This window comes from Mobula hypostoma, chromosome 19 (assembly GCF_963921235.1).
Source record: "Mobula hypostoma chromosome 19, sMobHyp1.1, whole genome shotgun sequence".
NCBI lineage: Eukaryota > Metazoa > Chordata > Chondrichthyes > Myliobatiformes > Myliobatidae > Mobula > Mobula hypostoma.
The window spans coordinates 14546645-14565375 of record NC_086115.1 but is presented as its reverse complement, the minus strand read 5'-3'; the positions used below and the strand labels follow the sequence as shown (position 1 = coordinate 14565375).

Here is an 18731-nt window from a genome sequence, read left to right as displayed (position 1 = left end):
CTGTCTCGTAACGACACTGCCCTGAAGAAGGCAATGGCAAAACACCTCTAGAAAAATTTGCCAAGAACAATCATGGTCATGGAAATACCATGATCACTGATATCATACCACATGGCACATAATGAACAAATTTTCCATCTTGTCAGGGAGCACCTATGAAAATGAATAATCAGTTGCCATTTCGGGGTCAGACCCTATGAAAGGACTCAGCCCAAAACGCCAACTATTTACCCTTTTCCAGTGATGCAGCCTGGCCTGCTGAGTTCCTCCAGCACCTGCAGATTGTCTCCTGTTTGTTAAACGTCTCACCTTAAATCCATCTCCTCCAGTATTTGACATTTCAACCCTGGGAAAAAGATTTTGGCTGTCTACTCTATCTACACGGTAGGCTTATTCAGAAAGTCAGAAGGCATGGGATCCAGGGAAGTTTGGCCAGGTGGATTCAGAATTGGCTTGCCTGCAGAAGGCAGAGGGTCGTCATGGAGGGAGTACATTCAGATTGGAGGGTTGTGACTAGTGGTGTCCCACAAGGATCTGTTCTGGGATCTCTACTTTTCGTGATTTTTATTAACAACCTGGATGTGGGGGTAGAAGGGTGGGTTGGCAAGTTTGCAGACGACACAAAGGTTGGTGATGTTGTAGATACTGTAGAGAATTGTCAAAGATTGCAGAGAGACATTGATAGGATGCAGAAGTGGGCTGAGAAGTGGCAGATGGAGTTCAACCCGGAGAAGTGTGAGGTGGTACACTTTGGAAGGACGAACTCCAAGGCAGAGTACAAAGTAAATGGCAGGATACTTGGTAGTGTGGAGGAAGCAGAGGGATCTCGGGGTACATGTCCACAGATCCCTGAAAGTTGCCTCACAGGTGGATAGGGTAATTAAGAAAGCTTATGGGGTGTTAGCCTTCATAAGTCGAGGGATAGAGTTTAAGAGTCACGACGTAATGATGCAGCTCTATAAAACTCTAGTTAGGCCACACTTGGAGTACTGTGTCCAGTTCTGGTCACCTCACTATAGGAAGGATGTGGAAGCATTGGAAAGGGCACAGAGGAGATTTACCAGGATGCTGCCTGGTTTAGAGAGTATGCATTATGATCAGAGATTAAGGGAGCTAGGGCTTTACTCTTTGGAGAGAAGGAGGATGAGAGGAGACATGATAGAGGCGTACAAGATAATAAGAGGAATAGATAGAGTGGGTAGCCAGCGCCTCTTCCCCAGGGCACCACTGCTCAATACAAGAGGACATGGCTTTAAGGTAAGGGGTGGGAAGTTCAAGGGGGATATTAGAGGAAATTTTTTACTCAGAAGTGGTTGGTGTGTGGAATGCACTGCCTGAGTCAGTGGTGGAGGCAGATACACTAGTGAAGTTTGAGAGATTACTAGGCAGGTATATGGAGGAATTTAAGGTGGGGGCTTATATGGGAGGCAGGGTCTGAGGGTCGGCACAACATTGTGGGCCAAAGGGCCTGTACTGTGCTGTACTACTCTATGTTCTATGTTCTATGTACACCTCTCTTAATTTTGTGAACTTCTATAAGATCTTTCCTCGGCCTCCCAACCCAGAGAAAATGGTCCAATTGTCCAATCTCTCCTCATAGCTCAGCTCATACCGTTTTATCCTAGTGAACCTCTTCTGTACCCTTTCCAAAGTCTTCATATCCTTCCTATAATGCAGTGACCAGAGCTAACTAAACTTAAATAGAGCTGCAATATGGTTGGGATGAATTATAAAGTTTAAAAAAGCACAGAGATTTGGAGAGGAATTGAGAAGATAGCTGTAGAGAGGATGTTTCCCCTTGCACAGGGAAATCTAGAACTGAGAGAATTGTTTTAGAACAGAGGTCTGCCCGCTGCAGATGGTGCTAAGGAAGGATTTCATCTCTCAGAGAGTGGTGAGTCTTTGCAGTTCAAAGAATCCCAAACTAAATATTGGCGATCAGCTTTATTCATCACATGTACATCGGAACATCAAAACACGTATTGAAATGCATGAACTGTGTCAGTCTGAAGTTGTGCCAGGGGTAACATGCACAAAATGCTGGAGGAACTCAGCAGGCCAGGCAATATTTATGGAAAAGAGTTGTTCTGGAATGAAAAGGCTCATTCCAGAACAACTGAGATATCCTCTGCCTTCAAAGAAAGGTATTTCCCTTCCTCCACCATCAACGCTGCCCTTATCTGCATCTCTTTTATTTTGCACACATCTGCCCTGACCCCCATCCTCCCACTGCCACACCAGGGATAGGGTTCCTCTTGTCTTCACCTACCACCCCACAAGCCTCTGCATCCAACACATAATTCTCTGGAACTTCTGTCATCTATAACAGGATTCCACCACCAAGTACAATTCTGCCCCCTCCCCCTCACTTTCCACTTTCCAAAGGGATCGGTCCCTACGCAACTCCCTTGCCCACTTGACCCTCCTGGCACTTATCCTTGCAAGCGAAGCAAGTGCCAAACCTGCCCCAACATCTCCTCCTCACTACCATTCAGGGCCCCAAACAGTCCTTCCAGGTGAGGCGATGCTTCACCTGTGAGTCTGTCAGGGTCAGCTACAGTTTCTGGTGCTCCCGGTGTGGCTTCCTGTAGATCAGTGAGATCGGACGTAGATTGGGAGGCCGCTTCGTTGAGCACCTTCGCTCTGTCCACCACAAAAAGTGAGACTTCGAGGTGGCCATCCATTGCAATTCCACTTCCCATTCCCATTCCGACATGTCAGTCCTGGGATCCTCTACTGTCAGGATGAGGTCACACTCAGTTTGGAGGAGCAACACCTTATATTCTGTCTAGGTAGTCTCCAACCTGATGGCATGAACATCGATTTCTCAAACTTCTGGTAATTGCCCACCCCCTCCTCTCATTCACCATTAGGTCACCATTCCTGTTTCCCTCTCACACCTTCCTACCTGTACAGCTTCCCCCTCTTCCATGGCCGCCTGTCCTCTCCTATCAGATTTCCCCTTCTCCAGCCCTCCATCTCTTTCACTAACCAACTTCCCAGCTCTTTACTTCACCTCTCCCTCTCTCCCAGTTTCACCTATCACCCGCCACTTGTACTTCTTCCTCCCCTTCCCCCACCTTCTTACCCTGCTTCTCGCCTTCCTTTCCAGTCCTGCTGAAGGGTCTGGGCACCAAATAGCGACTGTTTACTCTTTTCCACAGATGCTGCCTGACCTGCTGAGTTCTTCCAGCATTTTGTGTGTGTCACTTTGGATTTCCAGCATCAGCAGATTTTCTCGTGTTTGAAGCCCACAAGTGTTCCCATGTTTCTGGCACCAACACAGCATGCTCACAACTTACTAACTCTAACCTGTACATCTATGGAATGTGGGAGGAAATTGGAGCACCCGCACAGTGATGAGGAGAACATGCAAACTTGTCATAGGCAGCAACGGGAATTGAACCCAGGCCATTGGCTCTGTAAAGAGTTATGTTAACTGCTGTGCTACCGGGCCACCCTACCTCTCCAACTTCTGATAGTAGTGAGGTAGTTGTGATTTTTGAATGGTGGCAGTAAGTGTTTACACAGCAATAAAATACTGAGCAGGTTGCCAGTTGTTTGCGAGCTAGGTGTCGGACGAGGCACTGGAGATAAAAGAGTAACACAGGAAATTCTGCAAATGCTGGAGGTCAGCAGACCAGGCAGGGTTTTGGGCCGGGACCCTTCACCAGGACCCGAAAGGAAGGGGGCAGAAGCCAGATTAAGAAGGTCAAGCCTGGTGGCTTGGTGGGGGAAGGGGAGATGAAGCACGAAGGAGGGTTAGGTGAAAGATGTAAAGGGCTGAAGAAGAAGGAATCTGATAGGAGAGGACAGTGAACCATGGAAGAACGGGAAGGAGGAGGGAACCAGAGGGATTGTGATGGCCAGGTGAGGAGGAGTGAGAGTGGAACCAGAATGGAGAATGAACAAAGAGAGAAAGCAGGAGGGGAAGGAAATTACTGGAAGTTAGTGAAGTTGATGTTCATACCACCAGAAGTTTACTTCACTCTCCTCACCACCCCACCCCTCACCCACTTCCCTCCTCACCTGGCCTCACCTGTCCCCTCCAGCCTGTACTAATGCCACAAAATAACAAATTTCACAACCTATGTCAGTGAGAATAAACCTGAATCTGATTCTGAACCAATTCACACTGAACAGGATCCCACATGGTGTAGTTTGATAATAACGTGATGACTTGCTTGTGCTTAAAGCTGTTGACTGGGGGAGAAGTATTAACCGGGACACTATGGAGAAGTCTCCTACTCTTCTCAGTCACAAAGGATCTCTCACACCTTCCTGCTAGGTTCTTCACTTCAGGTTGATACTGACAGTATAGCGCTCCCCCTGAACACACACCGACAGCGGACAGTGTGCAGTTAATGAAGGGTCTGCACCTGAAATGTCGACTGTCCATTTCCTTCCATAGATGCTGTATAACCCTTTTGAGTTCCTCCGGTGCCTTATGTGTTGCTTCAGATCCCAGTATCTGAATTCTCTCATGTCTCCACAATGCCTGACTACATTTTGAGTTCTGAACGTGTTCCCTGGCTTCAAGTGAAAATGAACTCAATGTTAAACACGAGAGGTGCTGAAGTTGCTGGAAATCTCCAGCAACTCAGAAGGTAAGGCAGCATCTACGGAGAGGAATAAACAGCTGACATTTTGGACCAAGACCCTTCATCAGGACTGAGTTAAATGTGCCCCTTTAACCATTATGACCGCAGGACCATAACAATGTTACTGGTCCAGTTGTCAGAGTTCAGGTTTACGTAATTGGTAAGTAGTTTATTATTGATATTTGTACTTGTTTGTGTCTTGATTTACTGCTGTTGTTGCTGTTTGTGTTGTTCTGCTGAATATTGTGGGCATGCTGTGTTGGTGCCAGAACTGGCCCTTCTGGCCCACCAAATCGCGCCTCCCAGCAACCCACTGATTTAACCCTAACCTCATCACAGGAAAATTTACAATGACCATTTAATCTATTTATCCAGTACGTCTTTGGACTGTGGGAGGAAACGGGAAGAACACCTGAAGTTTCTTACATAAGAACACTGGAATTGAACTCTGAACTCGATGCTCCAAGCTGTAATAGATACCAAGCTCCAAGCTACAATACCGCAGTGCCCCGTGTGTGGCGATTGTCCACAGCACATTCTCGTTGTTTGTTTCGAAGTGCACGCGATAAATAAATCTGAATCCAGACAGATCATTCAATACATATGTAAATTGAGGTGGTACAAAAAGGGAAACTGCAACAGAATGCAGAATATAGTTTTACATTTACAGAGAGAGTGCGGTGCAGGCACAGGTAAACCATAAGATGCAAGGGACGCAACGAGATAGACTAGGAGATGAAGAGTTCACCTTTTGGCGTATGAGAACATTTTCCAAGAGTCTGATAACAGTGGGATAGAAGCTGTCCTTGACCCTGGTGGTACATGTTCTTAAGCTTCTGACGAACGGGAGGGCGGTGGGTGGGAGAAGGGAGAATGATCAGTGTGGGTAAAGTTTTTGATTGTGTTCGCTGCCTTTCCGAGGCAGCAAGAGGTGTAGGCAGAGTCACAGTCAAATTCAATCAATTATTCATGTACAGATATGTGACTATATACTATCATCAAATTCATTTTATTGCCAGCATTTATTGGAAACTAAAGAAATAGAACTGATTAAAACCTATACATGGATAAAAGCTGACAAACAGCCAATGTGCAAAATAAGACAAATTGTGCAAAAAAATAGTACTGAGAACATGCTTTGTAGAATCCTTGAAAGTGAGTCTGTAGGTTGTGGAATCAGTTCAGAGTTGTGGCTCCACACAAATTCAGGAGCCTGATGGTTGTAGGGTGATAAATGTCCTTGAACCTAACGGTGTGGGACCTAAGACCCCTGTAGCTCCTGTCCAATGGTAGTAACAAGAAGAGAGCATGGCCTGGCAGTAGGGGTCCTTGATCATAGATGCTGTTTTGATATGGGACCACTCCTTGTAAATGTGCTCTATGGTGGGGAGGGTTTTGCCTGTGATAGACTTGGCTGTATTCACCACTTGCTCTAGGCTTTTCCAGTCCAGGGTGTTGGGGTTTCATACAAGACTGTGATGCAACCAGTCAATGTACTCTCCATTCTGCATCTATAGGAGTTTGTAAAAGGATTAGGTGGCATGCCGAACCTAAGCAGACACTTTGGAAAGTGGAAGTGCCGTCTTTGTGATGGCACTTGCGTGTGGTCATTGGAGAGGAGGTTCGCTGATCGACTGAGCTGTGACCACAGCTCTTTGCAACTTCTTGCAAGTTTTTGGCAGAGCCGTTTCTGTACCAAGCTGTGATGCATCTGGATAGAATACTTTCTCTGACCCATCTGTAAAAGAAGGTAAAAATCATTGGGGACATGACCACAGCACCATAGCCAATAAATTACTCATCCAGCTATAGGAGTTGTGGATCATGTAACCTTAGACTGAGTTAAAACCCTCCACAACTGCTGGGGTTTTTACATTTTAAGGGTTAGATAAATCTGGAATTAATGAGCAACAATGAAAATACTCCTACCTGACTGTGTGAATATCAATTCCTCTCTCTTACAGGAATTCCTCCCCCCTTGCCTTCTCTGTTTTATCATTCCCTATTCTGGCTCCCTTCTTACCCCTTCTCCTCCCCACACCTGCCTCTCTCTGGTATATCTCCTTCTTCCCTTTCTCCCAGAGTCCACTCTCCTCTTCTGTCAGATTCCTTCTTCTTCAGCCCTTTACCTTTTCCACCTAACACTTCCCAACTTCTCACTTCATACGCCCTCCCCCACCGATAGGGATAGACATCTCCTAGTCTATCTACCTTCCTTCGCATTACCTTCCAGCTTGTACTCCTTTCCCCCTCCCTTCACATTCTTATTCTGGCTTCTTCCTCCTTTCTTTCCAGTCCTGATGAAGGGACTAGGCCCGAGGAATTTGCCTGATGGTACTAGGCCCGAGGGATTTAAGGTGTGGGGTTATATGGGAGGCAGGGTTTGAGGGTTGGCACAACATAGTGGGCCGAAGGGCCTGTATTGTGCTGTACTATTTTATGTTCTATGAACCATCAACTCTTTTTATTGCTTTCCACTGGTGCTGCCTGACCTGCTGAGTTTCTCCAACATTTTGTGTGTAATGCCCTGAATTTCCAGCTTCTGCAAAATCTCCATTGTTAATGAAACTACTGGATTGGGGTTAAAAATCCATCAGGTTCATTGATATCCATCAGGGTAGGGAATCTGATGGCCTAGCCTGGTCTCGATTGTTCGTGGGTTGACTCTTAACTGCCCCCCCCCACCCCCCAGGACAGGGGCAATCGGGAACGGACAGTAAATGCTGGTGTTATCTGTGATGTCCACACCCTGTGATCCGACAGCTCTGTAGGATGACAGCTTGACAACTATCACCTGATGAACAAAAATTAATCTCCCTCATTAATCCCACAAGAGAATTAAATGGGAAAGTTCAGAACCAAAAGACATAATTCATCGGCACCAGCCCGTCATCGAGGATATGCACTCCGAAGGATATCCTGGGAATAATCTTCCAATCTTCTGCAGAGATAAGGCAGCAAGCATCATTTATCAATGAAGCTGTCAGCATAAAAATGGAATTGATGCACAAGAGTGCTTGAAAAATGATCATAAATAACCATGATCTGGTAACAGATGGAGATGTGCCCATCTCTGCAATCACTCTCTATTCAGAATCAGGATCCTTCATACAAACTGACGAAAGCTGCAAACTCAGCCAGCTCTGCCATGGGCTAGTGTCGAGGACACCTTCAAAAGGCGATGCCTCAGAAAGGAGGCATCCATCACTAAGAACCCCCATCATCCAGAAAATACCTTCTTCTCATTGCTACCGACAAAGTGGAGGTACAGGAGCCTAAAGACGCACACTCTGTTTAAGGAACAGCTTCTTCCCCAGTGCCTTCAGATTTTTAAATGGACAATGAACCCATGTACACTACCTCGCTATTTTGTTTTCCTTTGGTTTTTTTGCACTCTTTTTGCACAACTAATTTAATTTAATTAGAAACCAGAGAAAAACTGCAGCACAGAAACAGGCCTTTTGGCCCTTCTTGGCTGTGCTGAACCATTTTCTGCCTAGTCCCACTGACCTGCACATGGACCATATCCCTCCATACACCTCCCATCCATGTATCTGTCCAATTTATTCTTAAATGTTAAAAAAGAACCCGCATTTACCACCTCGTCTGGCAGCTCATTCCATACTCCCACCACTCTCTGTGTGAAGAAGCCCCCCCCTAATGTTCCCTTTAAACTTTTCCCACCTCACCCTTAACCCATGTCCTCTGGTTTTTTTCTCCCCTTGCCTCAGTGGAAAAAGCCTGCTTGCATTCACTCTATCTATACCCATCATAATTTTATATACCTCTATCAAATCTCCCCTCATTCTTCTACGCTCCAGGGAACAAAGACCTAACCTATTCAACCTTTCTCTGTAACTGAGTTTCTCAAGTCCCGGCAACATCCTTGTAAACCTTCTCTGCACTCTTTCAACCTTATTTATATCCTTCCTGTAATTTGGTGAGCAAAACTGAACACAATACTCCAGATTCGGCCTCACTAATGCCTTATATAACCTCATCATAACATTCCAGCTCTTATACTCAATACTTTAATTAATAAAGGCCAATGTACCAAAAGCTCTCTTTACGATCCTATCTACCTGTGACGCCACTTTTAGGGAATTTTGTATCTGTATTCCCAGATCCCTCTGTTCTACTGCACTCTTCAGTGCCTTACCATTTACCCTGTATGTTCTACCTTGGTTTGTCCTTCCAAAGTGCAATACCTCACACTTGTCTGTATTAAACTCCATCTGCCATTTTTCAGCCCATTTTTCCAGCTGGTCCAAGTCCCTCTGCAGGCTCTGAAAACCTTTCTCACTGTCCACTATTTATTGGTTGATCTATAACACAACCTCACTAATGTGGCCATACCTTTCCTGTTTCTCAGCTCCACCCATAAAGACTCAGTAGACAAGCCCTCTAATCTGTCCTGCCTGAGCACTGCTGTAACATTTTCCTTGACAAGCAATGCTACCTCCCCCCCCACCACCTTTCATTCCTCTGCCTCGATCACATCTGAAACATCGGAACCCTGAAATATTAAGCTGCCAGTCCTGCCCCTCCTGTAGCCAAGTTTCACTAATTGCTATAATTCCACGTGTCAATCCCCGCCCTCAACTCATCCGCCTTCCCTGCAATACTCCTAGCATTGAAATATATACACAGAATATTTTTACCACCACTCACAACCTTTCTATTTTGTGGCTTTGCTTGAACTTTTAACATCATTTATTTTCACCCCAGCCACACTGTCAGCTCTGGCACTCTGGTTCCCATCCCCCTGCAAATCTAGTTTAAAGCCTCCCCAATAGCACTAACAAACCTCCCTGAAAGGATATTGGTCCCCTTGTAGTTCAAGTGTAACCTGTCTCTCTTGTACAGGTCCCACCTGCCCCAGAAGAGGTCCCAATGATCCTGAAATCTGGAACCCTGCCCCCTACACCAGTTCCTCAGCCACTTGTTCATCCTCCAGAGCATCCTATTCCTACCCTCACTGGCATGTACCACAGGTAGCAATCCTGAGATTACCACCCTTGAGGTCCTGCTTTTCAACTTCCTACCAAGCTCTCTATACTCACTCTCCAGGACCTCCTCACTCTTCCTTGCTATGTCATTGGTACCGATGTGCACCACAACATCTGGCTGATCACCCTCCCACTTCAGAATGTCATGCAATCGATCAGAGACATCCTTGACCCTGGCACCCGGGAGGCAACAAACCAAACAACAGGAATTCTGCAGATGCTGGAAATTCAAGCAACATACATCAAAGTTGCTGGTGAACGCAGCAGGCCAGGCAGCATCTATAGGAAGAAGCGCAGTCGACGTTTCAGGCCGAGACCCTTCGTCTCGGCCTGAAACGTCGACTGCGCTTCTTCCTATAGATGCTGCCTGGCCTGCTGCGTTCACCAGCAACTTTGATGTATGAGGCAACAAACCATCCTGGATTCTCTGTCACGACCACAGAGCCTCCTATCTGCACCTCTAACTATCGAATCCCCTATCACTACCGTTCTCCTCTTTCTCCCCCCTCCCTTCTGCACTGCAGAGCCAGACCCAGTGCCAGAGATCCGGCTACTGCAGCTTGTCCCAGGTAAGTCATCCCCCTGAACAGTATCCAATGCGGTATATTTGTTGTTGAGGGAAATGGCCACAGGGGAACCTTGCTCTGCCTGCCCTTTCCTCTTCCCTCGCCTGACAGTGACCCAATTTCCTGTCCTCTGCTCCTTTGGTGTAACTACCTCCCTGTAGCTACTATCTATAATCTCCTCATTCTCCCGAATGATCCGGAGGTCATCCAGCTCCTGCTGCGGTTCCCTAACACGGTTTGTGAGGAGCTGCAGCTGGATGCACTTCTTGCAGGTGTCGTTGTCAGGGAGACTGGAATTAGGTATCTAAATTGATATTTAGATATTTAATTTATATATTTCTTATTGTAAATTACTTTTTATTATGCGTTGCAATAAACTGTTTCTGTAAAGTGATACATTTCACAATTTATGCCAGTGATATTAAACCTGATTGTGATTCTACTAAATGGTTAATCTGTTGGTAAAGGATGTGGACCGCATGGCAGTGTGTCTTCAGTGTGATGCTACAGCAATTAATGCTCTCGTGTGTTGTCCGTGTGACTGAGAAGGCAGCACCTCAGTCTGGATCACACAGTGATCCCAATGAGATTCAGAGTTATATTCTAATTCATTTATTTATCACATGTACACATGCAGTGAAATGCATTAACAACCAACACAACCTAACAATGTGCCCAAACCCTCATCATTTTATACAGTACATCTCTGTAAATTCATCTCTATAAAGTCATCTCAACAGTCTCCTATTTGTAGTGCTTCACAGTGCCAGGCATAAGAGTGAGGTTCAGTTCCCGCTGTGGTCTGTAAAAAGTTTGTATGTTTTTCCCGTGACTATGTGGGTTTCCTCCGGGTGCTCTGGTTTCCTCCCACATTCCAAAGACATTCGCGTTGGGGTTAGCACGATGTGAGCATGCTATTTTGGCTCTACCAGTATGACAACAATTGGGGTACTTCCAGTGCTTTCTTGATGAAATGGCACAATTCCACAGTATGTTTTGATGTACATCTGGCAAATTAACCTAACCTAATCTTTACGCTCTAAAGACTAAGGTCACATTCTAAATCATAAACATGAGAAAGTCTGTAAGTGCTGGAAATCCAAAGCAACACACGCAAAATGCTGGAGGAACTCAGCAGGCCAGGCAGATCTATGGAAATGAATAGATAGTCGATGTTTCGAGCCAGGACTCGTCTTCAAGACTGCAAAGGAAGGGCAAAGATGCCAGGATAAAAATTTTGGGGGGCAAAGAAGGAGGGTAGCTGGAAGATGATAGGTGAAGGCAGGTGAGTGGGAAGGGTGAAGAGCTGGAGAAGAAGGAATCTGATAGGAGAGGGGAGTGAACTACAGGAGGAGGGGATCCAGGGGGAAGTAATAGGCAGTTGAGAAGAGAGAAAAGGCCAGAGTAGGGAATGGAGGTGGGAGAGGGGAAATTTGTTTACCAGAAGGAGAAATCAATATTCATGCCATCAGGTTGGAGGCTACCCAAATAAGGTGTTGCTCCTCCATCCTGAGGCTGGGCTCCTCCTGGCACAACAGGAAGCCTTGAACAACATGTCAGAACAGAAGTAAAATGTTTGGCCAGCAGGAAGTCCCGCTTGTGGTGGGTGGTGCGGAGGTGTTCGATGAAGCGGTCCCCTGATTTACGATGGGTCTCAGTAATGTACAGAAGGCCACCAGACAAAATAGACGACCCCAGCAGATTCACCGATGAAGTGCTGCTTCACCTGCAAGGACTGTCTGGGGCCCTGTCATTGTTAGGTCGCATCTGGAACTTCCAGTTGGCGGACGATTTCCCTCCACGCCATTCTGACATATTGGGACATCATATACTTGGCAGGTTACAGCAGTAGTTTGCCTTTGCCTTCTGCCGGGTGAGTTTAAAGAGATCACACCACTTGCAGTGGATGACCAGGAAGTCTAAGTGCCTTGTCGTGCTCTTAGTGCTCCACCAACACCTGCTGGCCTGCCTTCTTGACCGTTGGACTATTAATTGGTCTCTTCCGCTCAATCCGCCATGGCCAGACTTCACACGCTGGGACAGGCAGATCCCTTACCTCACCGAGGGTCGAAGACCCGTATGCTACCCTCACCTGGTTTGGCCAGTCTGCCGAGACGGTTTACCAGGAGTGTGGCCGCTGCGCATGTTATAGCTACCTGGAACCACAGGTGAGAGCTGAGCGCCAGGTGGGGACCAAAGGTGGATGAGCTGCCCTGAAAAAGGGCACGGTAGGTGCCCCCCACCTGAGGTGCTACCCCTCCCTAGACACTCCATACACCCCTGAGTGGAGGTGAGGGAGGAGGTGTATAGGCAGGTGTAGCACTTAGACTGCTCGCAGGGATAAGTGCCAGGAGGGGGATTAGTGGGGGGGGGGATGAATGGATAAGGGAATCGTGGAGGGAGCGATCCCTTTGGAAAGCAGAGAGTGGGGAGAAGGTAAAGGTATGTTTCAAGGTAGGATCTCTTTAGTGATGGCAGAAGTTGCAGAGGAAAATGTGTTGGATATGGAGGCTGATGGGGTGGTAGGTAAGGACAAAAGGAACTCTATCACTGTCAAGGAAGCGGGAAGATGGGCTGAGAGCGGATGTTCAGGAAATGGAGGAGATGCTGGTGAGGGCAGTATCAATAGTGGAAGTGAGGAAAACCCCGTTCTTTAAAGAAAGAGGATAGCTGTGATGTCCTGGAACAGAAAGCCATGTCTTAGGAACAGATGTGGTGGAGGCGAAGAAACTGAAAAAAGGGAATAGCATTTTCACAGGAGATAGGCTGGAGACAGAGAGATCGCGAAAGAGGAGGGAGGTGTTAGAGATGGACTAAGTGAATTTAAGGTCAGGGTGGAAGTTGGAGGCAAAGTTGAGGAGTTCAACATGGGTGCATGAAGCAGCACCAATGTGGTCATCACTGTGGCAGTGGAAGAGCTGGGAAGTATAAACAGGGAAGGCTTTGAACATGCACTGTTCTACATAGCCAATTGAAGAGGCAGGCAGGGCTGGGGCCCATGTGAGTGCCCATGGCTGCCCCTCGAGCCTGCCTAATCACTGCCTATAACTCAGGCCTTCGCATCCTGACATACTTCTTGTAGTCCTTCTCTGCACTCTTTTCAGCTTAATGATGTCCTTCCTATAACAGGGTGATCAAAACTGTACATTAGAGGAATGGCCTCACCAATGTCTTGTACAACTCCAATATAATGTCCCAGCTCTCCTGTACCCCAGAGTCCTGCATTCTACTTATCCTGTCCAGAAGCCCCCCTCCCACTCTGCTGCCCACTCACCATCTGATTTTTCTCTCTTTCTTTCTCAGGGCACCGGGAAATATTCTGTTTATGTGGCCAACTATGCCAGCGGTAACATCGGCCCTCACGCACTGATAGAGATGGAGGAAGTTGGCAGTAACGTCTCAATGGGGATCATCGCACTTTCCAACGTGGCAGCAGAGGCAGGGGTTAACAAGTACACAGGTAACACACCTCATGAAAGGATCAACATTTTCTGATGAACAAAGTGAAAGTAAAAAAGCAGAGATGAAATAGGGAGGTAGTGGTATCACCAAGTTGAGTTTATTGTCATTTGCACAAGTACAGTGAGATACAGACACAACGAAAACCTTGTACAGCAGATTCCAATCAACTGGGACACATTGGGACCAAAGCATTTTCGCCCAATTAAGTGGCTGCCCCTATTAGCCAAAGTTTCATGGAAATAGTTAAATGTATAAAAAAGATAAACTACCATTTAACTGGGTAACAATTGACGTATTTAAGTGAAATACAGAATGAATTAGAACCTATACCTCAGCAGTACTGTAAAACTCTGTCGTAGTTATCAATGGAGGAATTCATTAGTCATGTTCTTTTGATTGAAGGTAAATAAACAAAATCAGTGCAAGCACCTGGTGCCAATAATGGACTGTCTTCATATAATGCTTTAGATGATTGCATCTTGCAAATCTTCATTTTCATTGTAACATTTAAGATGATTGTTGATACCTTCAAATTCCTCATTGTACTTAACTGTTCCTTTTTCACTCCCTGGTGTTCCAGGCATCTCCAAGCCTGAATGCTTGAAACGGCAGTGAGCAGAACAGTTCTGAATCGTCTTACTGCTTATTTCTCACCAACTATCAGTGACAAAAATCACTGGCTTTTTGAACACAAACACATGCACTGGTGCTACTTCAAAACTGATTGCTTTCAAGTGCTGGCCATTTTATTTACTGAGGCAGATTTGAATGATCATTTTGGAAGCGATGTACATCCCACCTCAGGCCAATGTCAAACAGGCTTTAGACAAACTGTGTAATGTGATCAACAGGCATGAAACAGCACACCCCGATGCCATCCCAGTCATGCTGGGGAATTTTAACCAGGCCAGCTTAAAAATGTCTCTAAATAATTATAATCAACAAATCACTTGTAGTACCACAGGAAACAACACACTGCACCACTGTTACACCACCATCAACAATGCCTATTGTGTTATTCCACGCCCTCACTTTGAGAAGTCTGATCACCTGGCTGTACTTCTGCTCCCTGAGTATAGGCAGAGACTGAAGACTGCAGCAGCAGTAGTGAGGACCAGGAAGGTATGGACAAGGGAAGCACAGGAGTGTTTATAGGACTGCTTTGAATCAGTAGACTGGACTGTATACAGGGATTCATCTTTGAGTCTGAATGAATATGCCACTGCTGTCACAGACTTCATTAAAGTTTGTGTGGATGAGTGTGTGCCTACGAGAACTTACTGTGCATTCCCAAATGAAAAGCCATGGATGAAGGTATTTAATCTATGGCATTTAATTCTGGCGATCCAGGTCTGTACAACTGGGTATGACTTGTGAAGAGCTAGTTCAAGAGCTAAGAATCAATTCAGAGCAAGGTTGCAGGTGACATTGGATGGACATCAACTCTGGCAGGGTTTGCAGGACATTACTTCCTACAAAGCAAAACTCGCATCATGAAAGGCAGCGATGCTTCACTACTAGACAACTCAATGCCTTTTATGCTCGCTTTGAAAAGAAGAAAATTACAGCTATGAGGAACCGTGCAGCACTGGGCAACCCTGTAGTCTCCAAGGCTGACTTTCAGGAGGGTGAAGCCTTGCAATAAGTAAGGCCCTGACAGACTACCTGGTAAGGCTCTGAAAACCCGTGCCAACCAACTGGTGGGAGTATTCAAAGGCATTTTCAACCTCTCACTGTGCGGTCAGAAGTTCTCTCCTGCTTCAAAAGGGCAACAATTATACAAGAAGAGCAGTGGGAGCTGCCTTAATGACTATCGTCCAGTAGCACTCCTATCTACGGTGATGAAGTGTTTTGAGAGGTTGGTCATGGATGGAATCAACTCCTGCCTCAGCAAGGATCTGTACCAACTGCAATTTGCCTATCGCCACAATTGGTCTACGACGGACGTGATCTCAATGGCTCTCCACGTAGCCTTGGATCACCTGGACAATGCAAGTACCTATGTCAGGATATTGTTGTTTGACTACAGCTCAATACTTAACACCATCATTCCTACAGTCCTGATTGAAAAGCTACAGAACCTGTGCCTCGTTACCTCCCTCTGCAACTGGATCCTCAACTTCCTGACCAGAAGCCCACAATCTGTGCAGATTGTAAGTAACACCACCACCTCACTGACAATCAACAATGGCACACCATAGAGGTGTGTGCTTATCCCACTTGCTCTACTCTCTCTATACCCACGACTGTGTGGCTAGGCACGGCTCAAATGCGTCTATAAATTTGCTGATGATACAACCATTGTTGGCAGAATTTCAAATAGTGATGAGAAGGCGTACAGGAGCGAGATATACCAGCTAGATGAGTGGTGTCACAGCAACTACCTTGCACTCAACGTCAGTAAGACCAAACACCTGATGGTAAGATGAGGGAACACATACCAATCCTCATAGAGGGATCAGAAGTGGAGAAAGTGAGCAATTTCAAGTTCCTGTGTGTCAATATCTCTGAGGACCTAACCTGGTCCCAATGTATTGATGCAATAGCAGTTCTTTGGATTGGTACATGGAGTGGAGTGGTTTGGAGGGATATGGGCCAAACACAGGAAATTGAGATTGAGATACAGTGGTTGGCATTGTTTGATTTGGCTGAAGTGCCTATACTCATGAGGTATTGCTCCCTGACTCTATAACCCCAGTGGGGGAAAAAGCCAAAGACACAAAGACAACCCCAAGAGGTGGTGTATTGTCTTCTGTGGCTGAGTAAGGTTAGGGTTCTGCTGGTTGGTTCAAGAACTGTAAGGTTGAAGTAACTATTTCTGAACCTGGTGGTGTGGGACTTCAGGGTTCTATATTTCTTGCCTGATGGCAGCAGTGAGAAGATGGTCTATCCCAGATGGTGGGGACCTTTGATGATAGATACAGTATTTTTGAGTCGGCATCTTCTGTAGATGCCATCAATGTTGAGGAGGGCTGTGCTCCTGATCAGACCATAAGATAGAGCAGCAGAGCTAATTTTTAAGGCGTTGACCTGAAACATTGACAACTGAGGATAGTTGTCAGTGAGTATGGGAATAGAGTGAGGTGGAGGATAAATGCGTGGCTGAGGGATTGGAGCAGGGGGCAGGGATTCAGATTTCTGGATCATTGGGACCTTTTTAGGGGCAGGCATGACCTGTACAAAAAGGATGGGTTGCAATTGAATCTGAGAGGGACCAATATCCTGGCAGGGAGGTTTGCTAAGGCTATTGGGGAGAGTTTAAACTAGAATTGCTGGGGGAGTGGGAACCAAACTGAAGAGACAGAGAAAGGGGTGGTTGGCTCACAAATCAAGAAAGCTTGTAGACAGTGTGAGAGGGAGGACAGGCAGATGACAGAGAAGGGATGCGCTCAGACCGATGGTTTGAGATGTGTCTATTTTAATGCAAGGAGTATCATGAACAAAGTGGATGAGCCTAGAGCGTGGATCAGTACTTGGAGCTATGACGTTGTGACCAGTACAGAGGCTTGGATGGCTCAGGGACAGAAATGGCTACTTAGAGTGCCAGGTTTTAGATGTTTCAGAAAGCACAGGGAGGTGGGGGTGTAGCACTGCAGATCAGAGATAGTGTCACGGCTGCAGAAAAGGAGGAAGTCATGGGGGGACTGTCTACTAAGTCTCTGTGGGTGGAAGTTAGGAACAGGACGGGGTCAATAACTCCACTGTGTGTTTTTCATAGACCACCCAATAGTAACAGGGACATCGAGGAGCAGATGGGGAGACAGATTCTGGAAAGATGCAATAATTTCCCCAATATTGATTGGCATCTCCCTAGAGCAAGGGGTTAGATGGGGTGGAGTTTGTTAGGCGTGTTCAGGTGTGTATCTTGACTCAATATGTAGATAAGCCTACAAGAGGAGAGGCTGTACTTGATCAGGTAGTGGGAAATGAACCTGGTCAGGTGTCAGGTCTCCCAGTGGGAGAGCATTTTGGAGATAGTGATCACAATTCTATCTCCTTTACCATAGCATTGGAAAGGGATAGGAACAGACAAGTTAGGAAAGCGTTTTAATTGGAGTAAGGCAATTAGGCTATTAGGCAGAAACTTGGAAGCATAAATTGGGAACAGATGTTTTCAGGGAAATGTACGGAAGAAATGTGGCAAATGTTCATGGGATATTTACGTGGTGTTCTGCACAGGTACGTTCCAATGAGACAGGAGATGATGAGGTACAGGAACCGTGGTGCGCAAAGGCTGTTGAAAATCTAGTCAAGAATAAAAGAAAAGCTCACAAAAGGTTCAAGAAACTAGGTAATGATAGAGATCGAGAAAATTATAAGGCTAGCAGGAAGGAGTTTAAGAATGAAATTAGGTGAGCCAGAAGGGGCCATGAGAAGGCCTTGGTGAGCAGGATTAAGGAAAACTCCAAGGCATTCTACAAATATGTGAAGAGCAAGAGGATAAGATGTGACAGAATAGGGCCAATCAAGTGTGACAGTGGAAAAGTGTGTATGGAACTGGAGGAGGTAGCAGAGGTACTTAATGAATACTTTGCTACAGTATTCAGTACAGAAAAGGACCTTGGTGATTGTAGAGATGACTTACAGTGGACTGAAAAGGTTGAGCATATAGACGTTAAGAAAGAGGATGTGCTGGAGCTTTTGGAAAGCATCAAGTTGTTTAAGTCACTGGGACCAGACGAGATATACCCCTGGTTACTGTGGGAGGCGAGGGAGGAGATTGCTGAGCCTCTGGCGATGATCTTGCAACATCAATGGGGATGGGAGAGGTTCTGGAGGATTGGAGGGTTGTGGATGTTGTTCCCTTATTCGAGAAAGGGAGTAGAGAGAGCCCAGGAAATTATACACCAGTGAGTCTTACTTCAGTAGTTGGTAAGTTGATGGAGAAGATCCTGAGAGGCAGGATTTATGAACATTTGGAGAGGCATAATATGTTTGTATGATTAGGAATAGTCAGCATGGCTTTGTCAAGAGCAGGTCATGCCTTACGAGCCTGATTGAATTTTTTGAGGATGTGATTAAGCACGTTGATGAAGGTAGAGCAGTAGATGTAGTGTATATGGATTTCAGCAAGGCATTTGATAAGATACCCC

The 18731-nt window shown here is 46.1% G+C and overlaps 1 protein-coding gene across 3 annotated transcripts in view; it reads left to right on the top strand.

Annotated features, from left to right (window-relative positions):
- crtac1b (cartilage acidic protein 1b) overlaps positions 1 to 18731 on the top strand; it is a 313163-nt gene that overhangs the window by 105425 nt on the left and 189007 nt on the right. For all 3 annotated transcript variants that reach the window (XM_063071392.1, XM_063071393.1, XM_063071391.1), the window contains exon 5: positions 13480 to 13636. In XM_063071392.1, coding sequence (XP_062927462.1) covers positions 13480 to 13636 — 157 coding nt within the window. The remainder of the gene's footprint in view (positions 1 to 13479; positions 13637 to 18731) is intronic.